General features: G+C 40.6%; 1 protein-coding gene across 8 annotated transcripts in view; it reads right to left on the minus strand.

The window, feature by feature from the left end:
- Window positions 1-25,792, minus strand: part of sh3pxd2aa (SH3 and PX domains 2Aa) — a 94,113-nt gene that overhangs the window by 28,919 nt on the left and 39,402 nt on the right. For 4 of the 8 annotated variants that reach the window (XM_016675584.1, XM_016675590.1, XM_016675587.1 and 1 more), the window contains 4 exons: window positions 25,518-25,609; window positions 14,625-14,650; window positions 7,585-7,629; window positions 2,803-2,931 (listed from right to left, as the gene is read on the minus strand). In XM_016675584.1, coding sequence (XP_016531070.1) covers window positions 2,803-2,931; window positions 7,585-7,629; window positions 14,625-14,650; window positions 25,518-25,609 — 292 coding nt within the window. The remainder of the gene's footprint in view (window positions 1-2,802; window positions 2,932-7,584; window positions 7,630-14,624; window positions 14,651-25,517; window positions 25,610-25,792) is intronic. The other 4 variants (XM_016675589.1, XM_016675588.1, XM_007560605.2 and 1 more) reach the window with 1 other exon arrangement.

The raw sequence follows: 25,792 nt of genomic DNA on the forward strand, positions 1-25,792 counted from the left end.
AGATATTCCAGAGAAATTGCTCCTCTGGCTGGACAGCGAGTTAAACTTTCGCATTGAGTCACTTCTGGATAATCCATTTGTTTTGGATAATGAAGTTGGACAAGACGCGGTATTTCCCCTGCATAAACTTTGTGCTCTGTCACATGGCCTGAGTAGTGGGTTGGTTTCTTACATTTGCTGCAGAATGACATAAACAAACAGAACTGTAAACTCACAAATCATTGTGGTTAACAACACTGACAGGGAGAACGTCTTTAGCAGAGATCTTTTTCTCCAAGACTGAGTCAGGTTTGCAGTGACTGAAGTGAACATTTTCACAACAGATGCATCCAATAAAGCCTGCCTGGAATCATTCATCATAGCTCTACGTTAACCCAAAATATAAAACCTAACATTTAACAAACATTATTAAGCTGCAGTGAATTATTTTGGAAAGTAACAGGGTATAAAACTGACCCAGCTGAAAATATAAATATGCACTTTATGGACTATGAAACTCACTAACCCGTTTCATAAAACAAGCGGACTTCTAGATTTAAACTGTTTCAATGGTAGTAACTAAAACAAACAACTTTAGATGTTAAAAACTTTCATCATAATGAAGTCCGGATGAACCAAACTGCCCGCTGATTATCATCTCTGGAACGTCACTGCCTTCCTTTAATCATATTTAACTGGTCACATATGCAGATAGATTTTCTCCAGTTGTCTGTCCAGACACTAAGAGGTGGAAACCTTTGGAAAAAACTAGGAGTTATTTGGAAAACATTCACTAAAGAGCGATTCCAGCAAACATGAGTCTTCTCCATTCATTCATAATGATCTTTAGTGCCTATTATGTCTCCCTCTACAAGGTGGAAGTGAACTACTCTTTACTTTTTCACTTTATTTTCCCAACAGGAGCTTGATCCCAATTGGCAGAACCAATAATGTCTCATACAGGCAGAAAAAACACCAACAATCCATTAAGTTAACCTATTTTTATATTAAATCAAATCTGCATGAGAGAACAACAACCGGAATAAATAATAACATATGGAAGCAATGCAACATCTGCTTTCAAGATGTGTCAAGGAAAAAATAGATCCGACCTGCAGAATGTCCTGGAGAGGATTAAAAGGCAGAATGGTATTTCTCTGACTCTTTGTGGCAAGGATGTTAAGAGAAAATACAACGTAATTAAGAGCCAGAGTGTCAAGATGTCAGAAAATCAACCTGCACAGTCCCAAAGGCTGCAGCAAAGTCCTGCATGCAGGAAGGTGGTCGTGGGATATTTTACAAGATTTCAGAAGTGTTTGTCTTGGCACAGCCTCCTAGTGATGTCATCATGCCGTTGCTCCACTTCTTTGGCCCAGAAGATGACGACAACACACACACAAATTCAGTTTTTGGAAAAGACTTCCAGGCAACCAGGAGTTGCTCTGGTTGCTCTAAGAGCTCTGATAAACGTGGACAGCTTTCAGACGGGACTGGTGAACAGATGCGGTCAGGTCTGGAAATGAGGAAGTGGAATCACGGAGGAAAATTCCTCGTGATGCACCTCATACTCCTAAAGTGCTTTAGAGTTAACATTTGATTCTTCAAACAGTCATAAACATGTTTATCCTGAGGTCACACTGCAGCAGATCATTTCCTGTAACAGATCTTAAAGTTGACAGACAAACCTTCCTGTAATACTCACTTCAAATACTTTTGAAGAGAAATACATGGCAGGGCCAATTTTTTAGGTATTTTACTATTTTGCTTTCAACTGTTATTTAATCAAGTTAAGATCTTCCTAGAACAAGTTTCAACAGTCATGTACCTCTGGTGACATCGTAACAGGCAAGAGTCATTTCAGTTACATCCTTAAGAATCTGATCAAAAGTCCTTCATGCATCGAAAAATCATCTGCAGATCAGAATCAGAATATTTTCAGTTCAGCTGGACCAGTTTGAGTAACAAGTCTCAAAAATTGGATCTTTTAGTGGTCAGTTAATGCATTACACCAAAACCTGTCCCGTTAGCGCTTACACAAAGCACAAGGTTTCAGAGTGGAAGCTGTTATTAAAGGAAAAAGACCCAAAGCTAGCTGTAATGAGCAACAATGCAAACAAAATTACAGGAAGTTCAAAATTGGCAACAAGGAATTTAAAAGAATACTGTGGATAAATGTGAACTTGCTCGTCCTATGAGGAAGTTTCATCCAGCTAACGAAAAGGCGAACTGACCCAGAGCCAACTTTAACAGATAACAGGAAGGCTGATACTTTTACAGTAAACTTGATTTGCTATATTTCAGCTTTCATAAAGCAAACTGGATCAGGTTAATGTTGCCAGTTCTTTGGTAACGTCACAGGAGATGTAGATGCAGATTCTCTAAGTAAAGCAAAGAAACCGCAGTTCACATTAAGCATTGATGATAATCGGGCTAATTGCTAATATGACATGCACTTCTCATTAACTTTAAAAGCCTTCCCCCTTTCACACGTCTTTCCTCCATACTTATAGACCTGAGCCAGCCAACAGCGCCCCCTGGTGGAGCCGAGCCCCCGCAGCCAGGAGGTTGAGAGAGAGAGAAGCAGAAGAGAGGCTGAATATGAGGTTCCTCCAAACAAAGCAGAGAGGAAAAGCAGAGGCTGGGAAGGTGCTGAGTGTGCATAACTTCATATGAGCGTTTATGCTTCTATGTTTAACAGGAAGAAACATCAAGTCTCAGACAGCGTTCATCTTTAAAACTAATTTATAACCATGAAAACAGTTGATAGGCAGAGTTCTGATGGTTAGAGGTTTTGAGATTTAAGGAAAACACAGATGGACTCACCACTTTCACTCTTCTCGATCACATCCACCGTCTCGCCAGCCTTGAGGTTGATCTCAGAGTTCTCCTGCCTCTCGTAGTTGGCCACGGCCACGTACTGCTCCAGCACCATGGGCTCTGAGCTGTCAATCCCTGAGGGGAAGAAACAGGCTGTCAGCCACCTGCCGGCCGTGGCGCCCCGCGAATGCCCGCTGCACCCTAAACCCGCACCGCCGCCCCTGCCGGGCACCCGGTGTGTGGCCATCAGCCGACCCCAACTCCCCGCCGCTACGCCGCCCAGTCCAATCGGAAAACAACCTCCTAAATCGGCTGCATCGTCCCAAACGTCTGGCCATACAGCTGTTCCAGAGACAACAACTGAGCAGCATCGGAAGGAGTCAGACCCAAAACAGGGACGGAAAGAGAAATGTTTGCAGAATCTTCATCTTCCACCTACAGAAGATCCATAAGTGAAGCAAACCGGCAAATCCAAAAGGAAAAGGATAAAAAACAGAGGAGCGGAAGAAGAGTGGGGAGCGAATGAGTGGAAGAACGGTGAAGTTTCCCTGTGGAAAATCAACAGTGGTTGAGAGGAAAAGCCTCCCCTCCACCGCCTCTGGGAGCCAGCCGTTGGACAGGCAGTCTGAGGGGGACGGGGGGAGGTGAACACACCAATCATAGCAGTCAGCACTGCTGGCCTTAAATAGAAACATATGAGTGGACCAGGGAAAGGCACAGAGACCCGGGGAGGAAAAGGAGGCTGGGTCCATGTTTGTGTGAAACCAAAAGGGAGAGTGTTTAGATGGAGCTTGGACACTTTGTTTTCCAATTTCCTTCTCTCTAATGCCGCAGCGTTTAAGTTGTTTTCTACTGTTATTTTATTTGTTCAAACTCAAACTGCCAACGTTGCTCAAAAACTTTAAGGCTATAAAGTTTAAGGGATGGAAAATATTAATTTAAAATGAATATTTGAAACCCAGTACAGGCTATTGACCGTCACCCTTATGGAGTTTGTCTCCAACCGTAAACTCAAATTTGTGTTTTGAATCTGATCAATCTGGGACTCCGACTCTCAGCAGCGTCTTGTGACGTCACCTGCCTTGTCCGCCGCTTCCTGATGTTCCTCCTGAGTGTTTTCAGCACTTCAGTGTGCAGGAAGACACAAGAGGAGTTTTTCAGTTGCTAAATTGATCTCATTCGTTTGGATCTGCACACTAACAAGCCCTTGGTGGAGCTCCTCTCGGATTAAGGATCGCTCATCAATCTCGAGTTCCTTCTCGTTTGAGTCTATGTATTTTCAGTGGAGATTTCCAGACTCTTACCAGCTGCAGATTTCTAATAAAACCCTGTATAGAACTCTGTGCTCAGTTGGATTTGCAGATCACTTGTCTGGTTCGTTACAGTCATATTTCATTCATTAACTCAGTTATCATCAGCTCATGGCATTCCAGACTATGCTACACATGACTGAGGAGTCAGGAAAGGTTTTCAAACTTGGTGAACCAAAACTAAAGCAGAAGACTGATGAAGGAGACTGCTCTTAATATTTTCTACCACATTTCATAGAGTTTGAGCATAAACAGTGGTAACATGTGACCGTTCTTCTGTTCTTCAGCTGGGAGGGGTTTCGTTTTACCCTCCCTGCTGCTCTGCTCAGGGTTTCTGTTGGAGTCAGGCCTTGGAAGAAGGTTGATCTTTCTGTTTCTGTGTTAAGATATATTTTGGATCGTTATCCTGCTGAAATCATGACTTCATTTCAGTTTAGTTCCCTCCAACAAGGTTTTCAGGATCTTTGGAATAAAAAACAAGCCCACAGCATCACAGAACCTCCACTGTTCTTAACAGTGAGTATGAGGGGCTTTTCCACATATCTATCTTTTTATTCCTGCCAGACGCACTTGGAGCGCAAGTCAAGAAAAACCTGAATGTCATCAATGCACACAGCTCCAGTTGAGATCCAGGACAGAAACGGCTTTTCCCTTTGTTCCTGACATGCCAAACGGGCAGATGAACAGATTTAGGAGAATCTGTGACTCCAAGACGCCACACTTTGCTGCAGAGAGCGTTTTTACCATCCAGCTCATCCACCTAATGGCAGGAAATGGACCCGCGTCATGTCATATTCATCCCCCGGGGAACCAGAAACTCATGAATTACTAATCAGATGTTCCTGGGCACAGAATTTAAAAATGTGAAGTATAAAAAAATGCTTCATTTATATTTATTTAAATGAATTTTTAGTGCTATTAACAATTTTAGCTTTGGTGATTTTATTACATATTAAAAATAAATAATTTTCTTAATTTAACTTTTTCCTTCTGCAGAACTTTTCTTAATTTGAAGGCTGAATTTAAAAAAAAATTCCAGAGGAAATTTATGGAACTTTAATAACCGATTACTTTATTTAGTTTGCTTGTTTTTTGCAATTTTATTACCAGGTAGATAAATGCATAGCTGACACTATAGTCTTAGTTTTTTCTGAAATATTTTTTGTTTCAGTTTTTTTCATCTCAACTCAAGCTCAAACAAATCCGACCAGTCAGCAGGAAATGACTTTCAGGGAGTTCATGGTGATAAACAATCATTTCCAAGGGATTTTTAACATTTGCTTTTTGTCTGGAAATGATTTCTTTCTTTTCGAAAGTGTTCAGAAAATATTATAGAGCAGTAAGCAATAATTCTTTATTGTTCAGTGTTTGAATAAAAGACCAGATTGGAGCAAAGTAGGCCTGGGAAAGTGGATGAATCACATAAAAGCTCCATGCACAGTGCTTTAAAATATAATTAAGCATCTCTAAATGTCAAGTGAGCTGGCAGGGAATAAGAACAGCCCATAACTTTACTTCCCCACTGGGTGAGGCTGAGAGTTTCTCTGTTTTCTTTAAAAATTTTAACATAAATGATGAAGTAAAGATCAGGCGGCGAAGCTGGTGGAAATTAAGTTAAAGCCTGAGGATAAAACGAAGCACATATCCAACTGTTTACATGCTTTATGTTACAGTAATAATAAAAAAATGCCTTTTTTAGAACTTACATGAACCATAAAATCTTCTAACATTCCGCGTTTTGGTAAATTTACAGGCGCATGCAAAGGTTTCTGCCAAGCTGTAAATAATTACTTTAATTAGAGCCTTGAAATGAAAGTTTGTTGTTGTTGGGTAGCTTAGATTCCCAACAATATTCCACTACAAGCTTCACTCTGAATAATGCATGCCAGCAGGCTTTAATGATCAGGACATATCTGGAATAAGCAACATTAAGCATGAACTACTTGGAGTTTGCCAAACCTCTGTTAACTCGTGTGCAGATGAGGACACACACAGCCTGGCTGCAGTAAATATCTTCATCTGCAGAGAGTCGGAGCAGAGCAGGGCGAGCATGGACAGACAGGAGGACTCACTACCAGGGCAGGGGACTAGTCCAAGTAATACATATTTTCACGGTTTCAACATATAAAAGGGGAGGGTGGCACAATGAACATGCTTTGTAACATGGAAAACAGGAAAGAAATATTCTAACTGCAGCTCATGTAAACATAATTACAGCAAAGCCAGTATCTCAAGTAATGCTTTTTATATTTATATTAAGCTTTACTTCAAAATGAACCATTTCTGAAGAGAAGCTAAAGTGTTTATTTAGCGTCATTGAATTTGCAAAAAGAGACTTCAGCCACGTCTCTACGAGGAACTGTTGTACAAAATAGAACCACGCTAATGTATTGTGATAATTTGCAGATTAGAACAACAAAACAGTAGGAGACGATCACAGATGGCAAGAACACAGAACAGTAGTGGATCCCTGAATAGTCATGGTTCAGTATCCACGGATACTTGCAGTTTCTTTCCTACAGTGTTTTTTTTTTCTTCTGAAATGTTCCAGGCAGAAATCTTTACATGTTCATTTCTATCATGCCTGTAAAGCTGACACACACGGCTCTGACCCTATCAGCGAAGCTAAAATAGCATCTCAATGCTAACCATGTAGCAGCTAATGCTAATGTCGGCGTCCACAGGCCACATTTACACAGAAGCTCCATGAATGATCAGAGGTTTCTGAAACACTGGAAAGTCAAATGGACAGAATAACACTTTGCACAAATCTGATGACTGAATAAACTAAATAACAGATTGAAAACAATAAACATATTTATTGTAGAACTTATATGTCTATTTTTTCAATAATTAAGCAGCAAAAGGGGTTTTTGAATTGAAAATGTTGCTTATTTTGTCAGTATAACATTTCTGATTAAAATGTGATTAATTCCAACTAATTAAAGTCCCTACAATTAACTTGATTAAACATTATAACAGAGTCCCATTACTAATACTAAGTTATATTTGTTGTTTGGAGTGATGAAATAGGCAGATCTAAGTGTTTTGAGGGGGTCTGAAGTATTTGCTGATTTTAGATATTTGCAGCCGACTGTGGCTGACAACTCCCTCTAACACAAGGAAAGAGAAATGCTTTTCTTTTCACTTCCTGTACAGAATCATATAGACGTGCATGAGGTCAAGGGAAGCGACCAAATACAAAGCGACGGACTGAAAGCTCTTGGTATGCTACATGCATCCCTGCTGCAGTCCTCGTTCTGGCTCTGGCTCTACATCCAGCTGTCTCACCAGGCAGGTTTCTCCTGGATGGAAGAACAGCATGCAGGAAGACAGAGAGCCTGATTCTGAGCAGATGGGACATGCAAAGCAGATGTCCAGAGAGAGCCAAGGTGTGAAGAAGAACAAACAAACGTGGCGCAGCTCTCATAGCACATGCATATTGAACATGTTGACAAAGACACACACACAAGGCTACCTGAGGCCTCTTTCCTCGGGCTGTCTGTAAAGCCGTACATCCACACTGCAGACAAAGAGAAGGAGGAGCAGAAGAGGAGAGAAAGAGGGAAAGAAATTATTTAGCGTCACAGCAAGACAGAAGCAACAGTGAGCAGAGATAAATCAGAGTTGGATCCAGAGTCTGGCCCAACTCATCAGGGCGTGATGGACGAATGGATGAAGGGCGTCTAACCACAATAACCCTCAGCTCCCATTTTCACACTGTTCCAACATGACCTTTCCAGCATCTCTTTCTACATTTCTCTCATCACTCCTGGAATGCCAGAGGAGCTCCGGTATGACCAGCCACCCAGTGTCGCCAAACAACAGGAGCCGCCAGCCAGGAAATTAAATTTCCTTCACCAGGAGCCACACAGAGGAGGTGGAGGAATGAGTTTGGTACAGATCAGGCAGAAATCAGGTTGTTCTGAGCGTCTGCCTGATGGTCATCTTTTCCTGAATGTTGATAGAAATTAAGCACTAAAGTAAGGAGAAGAAATACAAGCTGGATGAGATTTTATTGGAGTATCTGTACGAAGGTTAAAGTTCTTGTATCTAAAAGAGTCCAAAAAGTGCAGCTCAGGAAACTGCAATACCAACGTTAGAGGTTAAAATAAGTAAATTAAAATCATGAAGTTGCAGATAAAAATCCTGTTTTGGTGGAACAATGTGAGCTTCAGTCTGGATCCCAATGCACATGCATTGTTCAGCATGGAAATACATCAACAGCACCACAGGCAAGACCTGATGTTCAAAAAAATCCCCTTAATTTCTATACATGTATTTGTGGATTAATCTATTTGATTGTTAATATCGGCCACTTTGATTTATATTACCGATTCGGATCAGAGAGGTACCGATATGGGCTGATATCCATATTCAGTGTTAATACTGATCAATCAATCAAATTTTATTTGTATAGCACATTTCAGCAGCGAGGCATTTCAAAGTCAAGTGCCAATTGGTAATTGATTACGTGTACAGGTATTTTTATGAAACTTATCTAAAATATATTAGATGTAGTTTGGGAAGCAGAAACATTTAAGTGCAGCGTGTCTCGACACACTACAGCCTGGATGGATGTTAGCTGCTGCCAAAGAGCCAGGATGGCTTCTGCAGCGTGTATGAATTCATATTTAGGTATATTTGGTTTTAGAGGAGGCTTCAAGTGTTTGTGGTCCACTGTACGATTTATAAGAAATATGAAATTATTTCTTTGAAATGACAACATTTTTATCATGTTATTTATGGGTTAAATCATTATATCTTATAACCTATCGAGTCCCATCCATATCTTAGAGTTTCATTTGTCCAAAATTTTGGCAAAGACGTCATTTTGACCATTATTGTTGATTTCTCACATGCATGTTTTAAACTCTGCAGTGATATTTTCATGGCAATCACATGATGCAAATAAGCAAGACTTCCTGTCTGAAAAGCAAGAAAAATAATAGTAAAAAAAATACAATAACAAGCTGCACAAGGTTATGAAAAATAACAGACAAATGTGTTTTTCTGGCTGTAAAAGTAAATAATAAATGAAGAAGGGTGTTAAAAATCCTACACCCATATTTAACAACATTTAAAAAGTTAAAACAAGAATAAAATATATAATCTTCATCCAGATGAGGATTATTGCAGGATTTAATTTGTACAGAATATATTTATTTCACATGTTTGTTATTATATGCATTTTTTTTCTGACTTAAATTTAAATTTATTAACAGTATGAATGTTTCTGTTTACTTTAAATCAAACTGAAATTTTTGCAGCTTTGAGCAGCAGATTATCTTTCATTGCACGCAGGTAAATGAAATATAATATATTTAAAAAAATTAAGTGAATCCTAAATGAAGTTGCAGCAGAATCTGCTGGGCCAACAGCTCCTGCGTTGATGTGAGACAACGAAAGCCAAACTCATCATCACCCAGAGCGACAGAAACACGCTGGTTCCAGGTCAGCAAGGGTCAAATCTGGATCTGCAGCCGTTCTGTCAACACACTAGGATTTATTTTACCGCTGTCAACCTGCCTCATCCACAAACACAGGAGGTTTAATTCTTCACAGGTTTGTGATGAAGACACTAACAAGAAGAAGCAGCTCTGACCCAAATGTTCTGCTACTGTGTGGAAATTTACCCAAATACAGACGATAAATACAAACTTTAACATCAAGTCTCTGTTTAAGTAGAACCTAAATCTGTAACTTATCCCAGTGGAGCTCCAACAACAAGATTCTACAGTTTGTCAGTAACATTTAATCAATTAAAATCTAATAAATGCATTAGAATAAAGAATGTTTGACATTAAAACATATTAAAGCATTTAATTAACACAAACAGCAGGTTTGGCATTTGAACTGCTGTCAGCCAGACTTTTAGGGTTTAGCCCAAAAAACCTCATATTCCACATGTCATCATAATATGATCTTCCAAATATTATAGTTTGCTTTGATGGTTGTTGAGCTGAAAAAGAGTTTTGTCAAAATGAGTCAATATTTCTCTAAATGACATTCACTAAACAAAGGCCACTAAAAATGATCCAGAGTTAAAATTGTGTACCAACATTATGTTCACTTTTGTTTATTTTTATATCAGAAAAATCTTTTTATTATTATTTTATAGGATTTAATTTTTTAAACTTTGATGGGTTTTTTCCCATTTTGTCCTGGAAAATAAACAGAAATAGGATTCCAGCGGGAAACCTTCTTCAAACTTTAATATCTTATGAAACTGTTGATAAGTTGTTATTCTGACTGTTTTATTGAAGCTTAATGATGATAAAACATGCATAAATGTTCATCTCTATATAGACAGAAAAATTAGTTTTAACACAGGAAAAATTTATTATTAGCACATTTATTTAACACATCAGATACTTTAAATGCTGCAAACACAGTAGGACGGAGTTTTTCGACTGAGTAGAACAGATTAGTAGAGGAGAAACGGGCGATGTGTTGTTTTCTGTCACTTTGAGGTATAAAAGTTAATCAGGTTTGTTTTGAAAATATGAATTATCTTTGCTGGCCCAAATCATCAGTTTAACTTCCTTTGATTTTTCTTTCTGCTGAATGTCTTGACAGTTTTTAATTTGATTTCTAGAAACATGGCAGTTATCTTAATCATATTTAAAACATCCATATTTTTAATCATTTTCTTCTCAGTTTTTCACCTTGAGAATTTTTAAGGTTTAATTGTTTCACAAATAGATTCATTTTTTCAAGGATTTGTTCAACCTTTGAAAATGCTTTCAAAAATAATATCTGGAAGCAAGTTCATATAATGTCACTTTTTCATGTGTTTTATGCAAAACTGTCAACAATCCTTGCAGTTAATCCTGAACTGTGCAGCTTCAGAGAGAAGCAGAAACAGAAGAGCGTTGTGACTTTGACAGAAATCCATCAGCTCCAATCCTGCTGCCACTGCTCATGGACACTCAGTCAGGCCGGTGCATGACATAATGCACACAGATTGAGATGTACAGCAAACAGTTATCGATTTGTCAAAAGCAAACAAACAGAAGATAATCGCACAAGAAGGATACGGACAATGTCAAAGCGCTAACAGAAGCTGAGTATTGACACAAAGTTTATCAAGAAGAGAAACAAGAAGTGAAGCAATTTATCTGCAATGAAAGTCAGAAGACAAATGACATTTGTGTGCAAATGAGGAGGAGGAGGAGGAGGAAGAGGAGGAGGAGGAGGAGGAGGAGGAGGAGGAAGAGGAGGAGGAGGAGGAGGAGGGAGGAGGAGGAGGAGGAGCTGCAGTAGCTGCAAAACCATGAGGTCAGGCCATGAAGGTAACACATCCAAGAGGGAAACCAAAGCATCCCTGCCCCTGGCAACAGTTACCGGGGAATCCAAATACGTCCCCAGGTGGGCAGAGGAAACCTTTAGCCTGCAGTAACTCTGGAGGAGCTGCAGACATATAATCAGTTGATAAATCTTTGAATTCCACAAATCTGTCTTTTTTTTAATTGTTAGAAATTGTTTAAATAAAGCCACAAAGTATCCAGTTTGCAGTTTCTCACAAGCGTCTCCTTTTTCCTGTAACATTTATATTTAGAATTTAAAAAATGTAAGTACTCCCAACTCCATAACCTTCATTTTAATTTAAAGAATTCAGATTTCATTAATTTATAACCTGTTTTTTAACTATTCTTCTCTGAGCCTGTTGCTAACAGTTTGATCCGTTTTATCCAGAATGTTGGGTTGAAAAGTGTTGGATGAATAAAGTTGTTAGCCATGATGGATGGTTCCAGGTCCAGGATGGGAATGTGGTGTGGATTTCTGCCACAGGCCGAGTTTCTACCCCAGCCCAAACCGTGTCTGCTCCACAATGAGCACCCTCGCATTTCCTCGCCTCCTCCATATTTCACTGGAACACGCCTGAGTCTCCACTACGTAAACACACCAGCAACGTGGCGCTAAAGTCCCAACTTCACTGCTTTGTAAATCACTACTGTGACCGAATAGCATTTACTCCAGTTAAGAGCTCAATGCTATGTTAAATAATAAAGGCTTTATGGGTTCCTAATGGGAGGTGTGCATGTTGAAGGTTTGACAAAGAGGATCCTGATGCCACCCGACTCCACGATCCAAACGAGCGGTGACAGTTTAACAGGTCTGTAAACACATCTGCCCCCCAGCCGTTTCTCCTACACTTATAAAGCACCAACACACACCGAGGAACAAGGCCCTCCTTCCTGCTCCTTCGACACGGCTGGCCGTTCCGACGTCAGCCTGAAACTTTATCCGCCATGCCACGTAAACAACGTCGGGCCTGTCTGACAGCATCAACCCCTGTGGCCTCTGCAGCGCAGGCAGCAGCCTCCTCCAGTCCTGCAGATCTGACTCCCACATGGGGGAGGACGGGCTCCGTCTGCACTCTGCAGAGGAAGACAGGACCCGGGCCTGACCCGGTGGGGAAAACACACAGCTGACATCTAGAGACCATCATTTTAAATCAGCATTCGAATCGGGTCAGTATTAAAATCTGAACTGAATTTCTCCGTATAAAATAAACCAAAAATTTCTACTGAAGTTCAGTCAAAGGACATAACATGAAGCTGTATTATTACAATTAATAATATTAATAACTAACTTTAGCTAATGTGCTAATATCACATTTGTGCTTTTGCTAACTTTTTCGTAAGTTTCTTTTGGCTAGCTTTCGCTATAGTTGTTTTGTTGTTCTTAGCAACATAATTTCTCTTTTACATCAAATAAAGAACAGCTGTATTTGTGACATAAACAGTGGTGGGCACATTTCCACTAATGCACTAATAGTCTTTCAAGAACAGATTATTTGAATTGAGGCTAGTGCTTTAGCATTAGCTTCTAGTAAACACTGTATTGGTGTAGCATTTAGCATTAGCATAACTAATGTTTATGATTAGGCCTTTATGGTTAGCATAACTCACTTTGTAGTTAGCAGTGCTAAACATACCTAGATAGCTTCAACTCGTCTGTACTGAACAGACTTAGTCATCTGATCCTTGCAGGGTATGGGAATACTTTCATGGCACAATTTGGGACTCCCAGCATCAACATCACAGCCAAACTGGATATTGTTGCTGACCATGTCAAGCCCTTGATGGTCATGTAGGTCAGAGCAATGTTTCTGAATCTTCTGTTTGCTGCGAAAAATCAGACAACCCTGAAGCCTGAAGTGGGTCCCAGCCAGTGTCAGTGAGCTGTGCCTAATAAAGAGGCTGGTAGATGGCTCTTCCTCCCTCCTCTTATTCAAGAAGGCCATGTTTTCGTCTTTAGTTTGGTTAATCAAACATTTCTGACTACAGTCATTTCATAAGAGGATAAGATCTAAATCAACAGGTTGCAGCTTTCAACCAATCACATCATAAAACCCCGATGGAACCTAAAATATCAAAGTTCTTTAAAGCAAACAACATGAGGACAATTGAGTCATTTATTAAGCACAAATTATTTCCTGAGTTAGCTAATCAATAATTTTATAATCTGCTCTTTTAAAAGCAGACATCCAAAACACATTGACTGTAATCGTCCACCAGACGTCCAGAAGCTTTTGTGAAGCAGCTGCTTTCTGGCTAATACTCTTTAAGAGCCATGACATTGTTAAGAGGCCTAATGTGCAAAAGATCCTTCAGAGGGGACTGGATGAATGGTCATTCAGTCAAACAACACGGCTGTTTTCCTTGTTTTGGCTTTTGTGGCTTAAAGCAAACATGACAGCGATAATGCTGCAAATCACAGTGAGTTGTCCCAAAGCTGAAAGACTTTGGTGAAAATGCAGATCTGGGTCAGCCGTTTGTAAATTCAACCACAGAGCTGCTAAAACGCTGAATTATCAAATAAAAGGCTGTGAGCTGAACTCCAGCAGAAAGAGAACAAACTGTTTCTCCCAAGATCCAAACCCAAGAGTAATGCTTCCTCACAGCAGAACCGAACCAAACACGTCCCTAAACCACACCCTGTATGGAGGCCCAAAAGTGTCTCAATTCAATAAAAAATAATTACTTAAATGTGTCAAAGCTTATTAAAATAAATACATTAATAATATGTAACTGAACATATATTTAAACAGTATTAAATATGTATATTTTATTACATAAAGTAATTAAACTTTAAAAAAAACAATTGTATACAATGTAGAAATTTGAAATGCAGTTTGAAGGATTTCCAAACTAATTATGTATTCATAAAATTTTTAACACATTTTATTAATCATGGATAAAGCAATTTAGCTATGACACATGCAAACAATATTTATGTCTTTATTATGTTGTCTTTAACACTTTTGGCTCTCAATAACCCCATGCTGTAAAATCTTGGACCAGAAGGGACTGTCAGCGTTATGGACCCAGCCCCCACCAGAACCGACAGCCAGTCAGCGTCCTGCAGTGGGACTGTAAATAAACCATAGACTGACACGGACTGACAGCTCACACGTCATGCAGCACCATGCTCCTCCAGGAGCAAAACACCGTCGCAGCAAAGCAGAGAAAAACATCAGGTTTGGTTGAAGAAAAGCAGGTGACTTACCCGACTTGCGCTTGGATCCATAGTCCCTGAGGGAGAAGCAACACAGGAGGGACATGGTTAGTGACAGCGGATGCTACTGCCCAAACAAAACATTCAGTCAACACGCATGCATCCTGACGCTGCGGCTCGGCTGCAGTGTGCTGTGCAATGCATGTGTTTGAAGGAGAAAAAGGGAGTCGAGGAGGGAGGGATGACTTTGGCCAGCTGCCTGTACTCTCCGCAACAGACACAAATAAGTCATGTGACTCTAAAGCAGCAACATCTCGATCCCCTTCCTCCCTCTGCTCCCCCTGCGTCCTGTTAGAGGGGAAGACGACCAACCTCTCCCCACATTCGAAGGAGGGGGGATCAGTTTAAGATGCTTTGCTTAATGGCCTGTAATGGGATTATGGCACAAGTCTGAGCTATAGATCAGAGGCTGACGCAGAGCCGATGTACGTGAGGCTCGTCTACCGCGACTGTCAAGAGCAACGCAGGCGGTGGGAGAGAAGAAGATGGAAAAATTGAGGGTTTGGATGAGGACACAAGACAGTATTTATAGAAATAGAAATAGAGGAATGACAATCTGTCAAGCACTGCTCAGTAGATTGAGCCTGTTGTTTCTGTTAAACCTGCCAATGTCACCTCTGCTGCAGTATCTGGGAGAGCTCAGTAAACAGCAGCAGAACGATGCTGCAGCAGCAGCAAAGTTTTTCACCTTCAAACAGACAAACCAGACTTTTAGCAGGGATTCACAATTTACCGGCCAAAGTTATTCATTTTAACATATTGGTGTCTATAAATGGGCTGACATAAACAATGTTTATTTCCATCTTGTTACGGGGTGTGTATGTGTTTCTGGTGTGGCCATGTGGTGTTTGTTTGGTCATGTGACCTTCATAATCAGGACATGCAGATGTCATGATTATGTGATTATTTAGTTAAAAATAAGTATTTTTGCTTAACTAAAGCCGAAAAGCAACGTCGGCAGCACAGTGGCCCAATATAATACAGGTTATCTGCCATAACAGCAATAATGTCGGATGTTGTTGGGGGGTAAACGTCTGCAAATGTGGAGTCAATTTCTTGTTGTTTTGTAAATTTTCAGCTGAATAAAGTTTGTTATCTGTGTGAAAGATTTGTTCATCGACTGTTAAGAATTTTTCAAGCAGGTAGATATTTATATTCATACTCTTATTCTGAAGGGGATGAAGACTGATGACAGCGGTTCCATTTCCTCCCCTCACATTCTCAGAGTTGAAGCTAGTGCTACATTAGATAATATCCTGACATGGTCAGGAGCCAGGAGAGGACACGGTTTGCATTGAACTCACTTACAACTGGACAAACTGAGATGACAAACTGTCTGATTTAAACTAAACTCTGAATGACCGACATTAAACTGAGTAATTTGATGTATCAGATGGAGCGGCTGAGTTGGCTGAGCAGCCAGTAAGGAAGCCATGGACAGTGGCTAAAGGTTAAAACACTTCAGTGTCCCTTTTAGAAGAGACTGGTGGTACCCAGAAAGTCAGCCCTGGATAAGTGGTAAAATAAAAGGATGCGTACCATAAATCGATGGAAGCACTCTGCGGTCAGCTAAAAGTCAGCAAGCAAGTCTGGCCTTTTCCCTCCTATCTACCAAAGTGGATCTCTCTAATTGAAGCAGCTCTTTTCACGGCTCATCTGAATAATTAGGGCCCTAATCTTGTCAGGTATGAAGATGAGTAAATTGAGCTGAGAGATGTCTGCAGCAGAGGGTAACCGGACAGAAACTGTTCCCTGCGGTGCAGTTGGTGGGGAAGCTAATGACCTCTCACTGTGGGAGGTTAATGAATCCCTCTTCTCGAGTGTCTCCGTGACTCGACTCTGACTAATAAACACACACACTGTCACAGATACAGGTAGGTTAGGAAATCAGTCAGCTCTGTGTCTGGTGTAGGCCGCTGCAGACACAGATTCATGGTGTCACGGCGCTCTCGATCCCTTGTGATGTGATGCATCCGTCTCTCTGTGACTGGCTTCAACAGATGAATGAAGCCTTTATCTCGACCTCTTTATACCAAGAACTCTGTGTGCTGGCAACCAGAATATGCTTCACTGTCACTGAAGGGGGACATGGCACAACTTCACCTTACACATCCAATCCATCTCAAGTCAGGCTGGACAGTAAAACAACAGGATTGATATACTTCTGGTGGGTGAAGACTTAAAGTAGAGAACAATAAGCTGGAATCTGCTGCTTTTGGATCTGGGTGGAAAATATGCTTTGCAAAGAGTCTGTCAGAGTAGGCAGAACGTCTGCCAGGACGGTTGCTCTTTTCACCCAACTTGCCACAATTCATCACAAATTCAGATTGTTTGAGGTTTAAGGACTATATCAGAGATCCAGGGAATGTTAACAAAACTTTCTGTTCATCCAGTACAACCCTTTCTTCAGAACTCAGAGTCTTAAACTTGAGTACAGTATGCACTGTTTATATGATTGCATTACAAAAAGACACAGTCCTCTCATTTTCATTTTCACATTAAATCAGCCTCAACTTTTCCTGCTTTAGGTTAAGCAAGACCTAAAACAGCAACACCAAAGTGTTGACTTTGTTCTCAACTTGGTAACGAATTTGGTGGGATTCTGAGAGTCGCTGTCCGTTTCTCTGATAGCGTCAATATTTCCATACTGTTGTCTTTCCTCATTATTACGTCTCTTTGTGTAGTGCACCAGTCCCTCCTGCAGCAAATCAGCCAAACAAATTTACAAAAACCTCTTTGTCATCCTACTCTACATAGGGACACGCTGCCGTAGATGTACGTGGCGTTGTTGTCCTTCATTTATATGATAGAGGCTAAAAGCATCTGTAGGGGAAGGAGAAGTAAATCAGAGGAGGGAGGATGAAAAGCAGGAGGAGAAACAGATTGTCCAGAGTTTAGCCAGTGACCCACATCCCTGAGGCTGAAATCAAACTCCTCCCAGGGGGCTGAGAAACCAGCTCCGACTGCCAGCGCTTTCCAGCATCTTCTACAGGTTTGAGAAGGAGGAAGCATGAGGTGCAGCGCAGAAAGGACCGACGAGAAGAAGAGCATTATGATTCAGCCTCAAAGACACCTTGGCAGACAGTAAATACTTCATTCTGGGAACAGAGTGTTTGTTGAGGAATAATAGAAACTGATGAGGTTAAAGATAAGCTAAAAGGGCCGGGTGATTTCATCCGTTTTGGTTATCTATGATAATTATTATTATTATTATTATAAGTTTATATGTTTTTTTAATACTGGCCAAAACAGCAGGACCAGACGTCACTGAAATTTGACAGAGTATCCCCAGAGAGTGGAGATTGGCAGATGGAAAAAAAACAACATACGTTTTGTACTCAGATCTCCACAGAGACCTGCAGCTCGACTGTAGTTTAATACAATTCAGCAGCACAAAGGAAAAAATATACAGCAGCAGTCAAATAACAAACCATACATGCATACTGAATGTATTTATGCTAATAGGTAAAAAAGACAGATAGGTTTCCTGAGTATTAAGATATTTCTCAGTTCCAGTTTGATTTTCTTTTAAAACTCGTCCAACTTCCCGCTATTGTTCCATCAATGGTCTTTAAATGACCTTTGAACCCTCAATCCTCAATCCAAGGTCACCAAGGTCAGTAGTTAAAATATTTCAGAATGAAATAGTGCATTTATTTCTAAGTATTGAATAAAACTCAATGACTTGGAGTTTATTTTACAGAACACATGAGATTTTGGTGAAGTTTCTATGTTCCTCCCTCAGTTGCTTTAAAATCCACTGTGTTTGGCCATAAGAAGCTTTTAGTGGAAAAAATTTAGGTAAAAAAGTAGAAACACCTGGGAATGTTGGTGTGAAGTTAAATGTACTTGGATTCGTTCAGAAAGTATTTAGTTACATACTTCTATGTGTGGTGGATTATTGCCTTTTTACGAACCTTCATGGTTCTTCAAACAACAATCTGTGAATAGTTAAAAGTTGGTGCCTCTTCTAAAACTGTTCAAATACCAAATGTAGCTTAATATTCATTAATATTCACAATAAAAACATCTTATCTCTACCACAGAAACTACAGTCTTCCTTATGTCTGCTCTAAGAGGTTCAGCCAATCAAGAGAAAGGAAAATGAAAGGTGCTTCTGGATTGGCTGCTTTGCAAACGCTAATCAATAGCATGTCAAACATGCTATTGATTAGCATGTTTGACATGCTCTGCACTGTGCAGAGGTAGTTCAGCTTCCAAAGCTGCATTTTCATTTGCTTATTTTAGACATGCTCCATAAAAACTATTAGCCTGTAGGTGAATTTCCATGAATAAATGAGTCACATTCCACAGAAAAACCTCACAGGTGGAGAGGGTCCTCTGTAAGCTGACATGTTTGACTGAAAAATTACGATTTGGTGTTTTTTCATGAATGTTTGCTGCTAGAAGAGTCTGTTAAAAAGCCGGTGTTCCTCTCTACTGTCACCATGGGCTTCTTCAGGGGGAGCGTCTGTAGCAAACCCTGCTGCTTTCATTTAATCTACTGTTGCACCTACAGACTTTAAACATCAGGATTTTCAAATAATCTTCTTTTCCCACTCAAACCACAGAGTAACAGGATCAGTCAGCTGCCTTTTAAATCAACTATCATTACCGTTTCATTAGTCCTCATTTACCTGTGTGATTTATACACTTTATATGGCTTGTGAAATTAGTCTGGGAAGGTAATGGATTTTATGCTGATGAAAACAGCTGATCAATGTTTATCAGCATAACCTACTGTGATTGAATACCGCCTCATTAACAGCCTTGTGAAAAACAAATACTTCCTGTTTATCGCCTTAACCTCCCTTTGTCTCTCTTGCCTTCTGTTTCCGCTCAGATCCAGCGTCAGCCCTACGTGTGGTCATGTCTCGGCCTAATCTCCCCAGCAGCCTCACCTTACCGGTCCGGTCATTTTTCTCCTCAGGAAGAACTTCACACAGTTAATGTGACAGCTGTAGTCCACGCCTTGTGAATCTCCCCCAAACTGTTGCTTATGCACCTCTTTTCCTTCCACTCAACTTTACAGCTGCATGCTGGAATCGATGTTAATGTAAATAAATTAATACTATTTCAGCTTGCATGTGTGTGTGTGTGTGTGTGTGTGTGTGTGTGTGTGTGTGTGTGTGTGTGTGTGTGTGTGTAGGCACTACTGATAGCTTTGACCCAACAACACATTTCCCAATTAAAAATCATTTTGCATCTGTTACCAGTCTGCAGTGAGCATTCAGGTTAGAAGAAGCTTTTCTTCTGTCTGCATCACAAAATGACCCACAGCTTCTCTCACATCAGAAACATAAACACATTACCACCTACTTATTCCTGATTAACCCCCAAACACTCGCCTGCCCTCCCCCGCATCACCGGGGGTAAACCTTCTGCTTAAAACGTCGCCTCCAAGGAACTGGAAAGCTGGCCAATCACACGAGTTCATGACTTATCTCTGCAATAATCTGATCATCATGCAGCCTCCTCCGATCTCCTGCAGGCTCAAACCAAGGTCAGACTCTATTGTTGCTCATGCAGCGGGCTGTGAGGGGGCGCGGTGACGGATAGCATCTCTACAGCCAAGATGCAGGATGCACATATTAATAAGGAATCTGTCGACATCATGGTGTGGAGAGGACAGATCATCCCTTCTAGGGTGATGTTTTTATGAACAGACACAAATAAAACAACATTTGATAAATGATAATGATGTAAAGAACAGAAGAAGATACTAAAAAAAAAGAGGTGGAATGGGGGGCGGAGGAGTCCAGGAAGAAATGGATACAGCAGAATAGAATTTCAATGCAGTGGAAATTTATCCGAGTAAGATGTGAGGATAGGAGGCGTTTGATCAGGAGCAGAGAGGAACGGACCGGCAGCAGAACTGGAAAAGCAGCTTCATCTGTCTGGACTGTGAAGAACGCCACCGTGTGGACAGATGTTGTACAGTGGATTAGCCTGAAAGCAATAACACAGACGTCTGGGAACCCCTGATTCTCACAAAAAAGCAACCAAAAATTTACATTTTATTATTATTTTCATCCAAATCCAAACAAACAGACACAGAGGAGAGAGGTGTCATTTTTAAAGAGCCACAATGGCTAACTTCAAACAATCAAAAATCTCCTCTGGCTTTAACTCAACACCACTTGAAAACCCCACTACATGCATAATAGGGTTGAATAAAGTAAAGACGGGATAAATATGAAAAACAATAAAAGCTAAAGATCCTTTTCTATCCTCGTCTTTCCATTTACAGCTTCATGACACAAGATTTCAACATTTGTTGAGACTTTCTAAATGTTTTGCATTCATAAAGAAATCACTGCTGCTGTTGCACAAAAAATGAAGCAAAAATGTTTCATTTTAGTCATAATAAGAGGATCTTCAATTTCCCAATTTCCCAAACATCATTCTTTGAAATGCCAAAAAAAAATGGCAATAATTTCTGCATCATATTTTTGTTTACTTACACATTAAAAGCAATAAGATGAGCAGGATTTGGATCTGGGTGTTTTCTGAAAGGATCCTTGGATTTAAAGAGCAAACAGCTGATTGCATCAGAGTGACGTCACCAACACAAGTCCTAATGTTCCCCAACAGGTGCAGTACCGCCTTCAGCAGACAGGGGTCAACAAAGCACAATAACGAAAAGAACAAGGCTTTTTCCCTTTTCATTTTGATCACTGAAAAAGTGGATAAAAATAAATAAAAGATTCTCAAACACATCCAGGCAGAAAATTAGAGCAAAGTTTCATCAGCAGATTCAATTCCATAAACATTTCTGACTCTCCAGCTTAAGAGAAATCAGGAAGTCATCCTGACCCCTCACCCGCTGTTCTTGACCTCCTCGTGTCCCTAGAGGACTCCGTCCCTCTTCCTTCCTTCCTCATTTAACAGGAAGTGATAAAGCGCACCTCACCGCCTGCTCCGTCCATCTCCCCCCGCCCCTCCCACAGCGACCATGGTGAGTAAGTGTGCATCACAGGGAGCAGCAGTGAGTCAGACGCTGCATCTGGGTGAATGAGTGCATCCAGAGCGGAGGCTGGGCCGGGAGAGGTGAAACAACCCCAAAACAGTCAACAAGCAGAATCAATTCTGCTTGTTAAAATAGAAACCTGCCTTGGGTTTGAGCGTTTCCAAATGTGGCTGAAAGAAAAACAAATCAATGAAAGCTCGCTCACAAAAAATAATAATATAAAAAACAGGATGTCTCAGAGGCTGCACGCTCAGCTGACCGCTCCTCCTCACTCTGACATGCTTTAAGTGTTTAAACCGACTGAAGACGGTGCTGTTCACCGCTCATCGGGTCTCCAGTGAGCTCCTAAGAGCTCATCCATTAAGGCTGAGAGAGCCTGTTGCCTCTTTCTGAAGAAAGATGGGAGGATGGAAGGTGTAGGGCAGACCAAACACGACTCGGTGCTTGTCTGGCATCGGTTCTGTTTCCTCCAGAAACCCATGGACTGGGCCACAGAAGAACTGGTTCTGCCTGGGAACCAATCTTTAGCTCCACTTTCAGCCAGAGATAAGTTCTATGATGCAGGTCAAAACAGTGAACAGGTGCAGTTTGAATGCATATGTAAACGGCAAGCGGACCGAAGACCACTCCAAAAGCAGGTAGTGGACTACAGCACAGGGCATTCTGGGTAAATAAAACCAGAACAAACGCAAGAGGCTAATACTTGCAGGAGAAATATCTATTTGTCTTCTGACACAGAAAAAAGAGAAACCTTACAACCGCGAAAATCTGATGCTGCTCCATTTTTGTTTACATATTGTGAATAAGGAAGTTGTGCTCAGTTTCTTCTTCTGAGGTTTTGTTTCCTGCAGTAATTTTTGGTGCAGCGCCCCCACAGGCAAGGAGGGAAATAGGTTTTTCAGTTAGTTTGGATCATTTGACAGCACATTGTGCGATAAGATCCAAGACGATCCAGCATGTTGAACATTCTGTATTTTAGACCCAACGTCTTTTTGAGTGGACTAGATCACCCTGAGCACACCAACCAGGGAAAGAATATCTCCCATGATTATCTTAAGAGCCATCCTGATGATCACAGCATCTGTATGATTGCCAGAAGGGGAAAATCAGGACAAGAATCAGCATGAAAATCTGATGCCATGTGAACCAGGCAGCAGTTTTTTAAACATTAAGATTTTATTTTCCCCAGCTGTTGTATTTTCTGGTTCATTTGATTTTGTCTTTCCACTGAAACGTGAGACGATGTTTAAGTTTGATGACCAAAAAGTCTTGAGATTTAATCAACACGGTGATAAAATATTACAAACACGCACGCACGCACACACACCTAAACACACACACACACACACACACACCATGATGGATTAATAATAAAGCTAAACTGTCCATCCATCTCCACATCTCTTTTCACCGCAACAAACACACACTGTCAGACACACACTCAGGACTTTAAATCATCTGATGATCTCATCCCAAACGCCCCCGTCCCTCCGTCTTTTCATCTCTCCATCTTTTCATCCCTCCATCTTTTCATCCCTCCATCCTCGGATACATTTTCATTTAGAAGATGCACTGAGGTGAAAGAACCAAAGAGCCACATCCACTTTACTCCTCACAGCTTTGGGTTATGACGTCTAACACACCATTAACTGAGCAGAGTGAGTTCTTCAGCCACACTGAGTGTTTTTTCTTATATTGAGGAAAGATGAGAGAAACCAGAGGAGGTTCTGAATCGATTTTTGTCAGAACTGGTCCAAAGGGCAGCTCTCCGTCAGGCCTGACTGTTTCAAACAGAACAACCTGCTGCAAACAGCTACATTCAACTCTTCTTGGTCCAGAACTTTTAATCCATTTTCTTCTGCTTCCCTCTTTATTAAATTTGTCACACATTTTTCTGTCTGTGTAAAGAAAAGTCAGGATGAGAATTACTACTAAAAGTGTAAGTTTGTGAGTGTTTGAATTAGGGATTGGATTCACAGCTGGAGATGAAAAATCTGCACAGGGATTAAAAATGTTTCTGTAGCTCCTGAAGAGCTGAAACATGGAGGTCAGTGAGCCGTTGCTTCAGATTTTGCCTCATGTTCCAGTTGTAGATTAGCAGCTGGCAGCGCATGGATAAACTAATGGATGGAAAAAATGTAATACAGTCTTGAGTCAGCTAATGTTTTATTGTAGTTGCTTTCAGGAAGGCAGATTTTCTTTTAATCTTTTAAAGTGGTTTCAATCAGTGGTTTAAGGTTTTCAGAAGGTGTCCAGAGTTTCTCTTTGTAACTATTTCCGTTGTAGCTGAGCATAGCTGCATGTGGTGAGCGTGTTTCAATAAAACCGGTGAAAAGTAGGGGATAAAAAGCAAACAGCAGCAGCAGGCAGAAAGTACCAGAAGGTGCCAACTTTCTGGTACCTTCTGATTTTGTAAATTATGATAATTTAATGCATTGTTGGCATTTTTAATGGACTTTCAATGCAACTTTTAGAGCAACTTTGCATTAAAAGTGTCATTATTTACCAAATGACACTACATGACAACAGTCATAAACATTCATAAAGACTTCATGTTCATGGCAGGTGTTATGTCATGTTTATAACAGTGTCATGTCAGTCTTATGCACACCCCTTCAAATAAAGTGTTACCTTAAGTTTTAGTTATCGACTGTTTGATTACTTTTTTGTTTGCTTCATTTGCTTTTTGTTTGCGTCTCTTTTTTTTTTGCATGTTTTCTCTGTTCCTGCGCATTTGCACCTGTCGGCCACCGTACAAAACTATCTTTTGAAGATAACAATCTTTCAGCAGGTATTAAATTAATATTTCATTAAAGCCTCATTTGTGTGTTAAAAAGGTTTTATTATTGGTCAGCCGTAATATTCTAATGTTGTCATTACTGTAAGCAGAACATCATCTTAAACACCAGAAAAAAGGCTAAAAACAGAAGTGCCAGTTCAATTAATGCATGTGTTTCACTTAGGGAATTGAGTTGCTAAAATAAATGAACTTTTCTACAAAATTCTAATTTTCAAATATGACTTGTGTAATAAAATCCAACAGAAGCATTTATTTCTGCTTATTGGATGTAACAAAAGAGTTAAATATGTCACCCATAGGCAGTGATGATGTTCCTCTTTTGAAGCTTCATTAATGCTAAACTATTCACTGATGTTAATACAGATGAAATAAAAGAAGGTACAGTATGTATTTACTGAAAAAAGAAGAAAAACAAACATCAAATAGAGGCATGGAGAGAGACAGTACAGGTGAGACGAAACGCTGCGTAAATGCTGGAAGATGGTATTTGTTTCAGCGAAGGTGTTTATAACCTTGAACCGTCTCACCAATTAGACATACTCAAATTTATGAGGTCGAGTTGGATTCAGACAATTAGAAGCAGAGGAGTGGAGAGATGATCTAGTGCAGGAGAAGCACTGACAGAGAGGGGTCACATGGAGAGGCAGAGGAGGAGAAACACAGAGGAAAGTAATTAAAATACGAGAGGAGTCTAGGTAGAGCTCTGGGTTGGATCGCCTCGGGTGCATCCATCTCAGCACAGACAGAAACACATTACAAATGAAGGGTGCGATGCCGGCGTTTCGGGATCGGAGGGGAGAGCGTGTTCTCTAATTAACAACTACCCAACGGGGCCATCCCCTGCTGCAAAACAAGCCAGTCTCCTCCTCCCATTCTTGCATCCATCAACTTCCCTCTCTTTATAATCTGGAGTAAAGCTTTAACGCACAAACTCCGTGAGAAGGAGCTGATCTGGGAATAGATATGAAAGCAGGAATAGACAGAGAGGTAATGAGCTCACAGCAGTCCAGAGGAGATCTTTGTTACATGACCATTCAGGGTAACATGGTGAGTTTATGAGAAACACATCATCATTATGTTTGGCTGTGTGTGTATGTGTGTGTGCAACACTCACTCAACTGGGGGGTTGATGTCCTCAGCTTTCGTCTCGAAGAAATGCAGCACCTCCTCGCTCTGAGAGATGTGAGGAGGAAGTCTCACCAGAGCCTGAAAATGGAAAGACAGAGGCAACATGAAGGCTAGCAGAGAGAAACATGAAGGCTAGCAGAGGGAAACATGAAGGCTAGCAGAGAGAAACATGAAGGCTAGCAGAGGGAAACATGAAGGCTAGCAGAGAGAAACATGAAGGCCAGCAGAGAGAAACATGATGGCTAGCAGAGAGAAACATGA

The sequence above is a fragment of the Poecilia formosa genome, unplaced genomic scaffold (genome assembly GCF_000485575.1).
Source record: "Poecilia formosa unplaced genomic scaffold, Poecilia_formosa-5.1.2 Scaffold117, whole genome shotgun sequence".
Taxonomy (NCBI): domain Eukaryota; kingdom Metazoa; phylum Chordata; class Actinopteri; order Cyprinodontiformes; family Poeciliidae; genus Poecilia; species Poecilia formosa.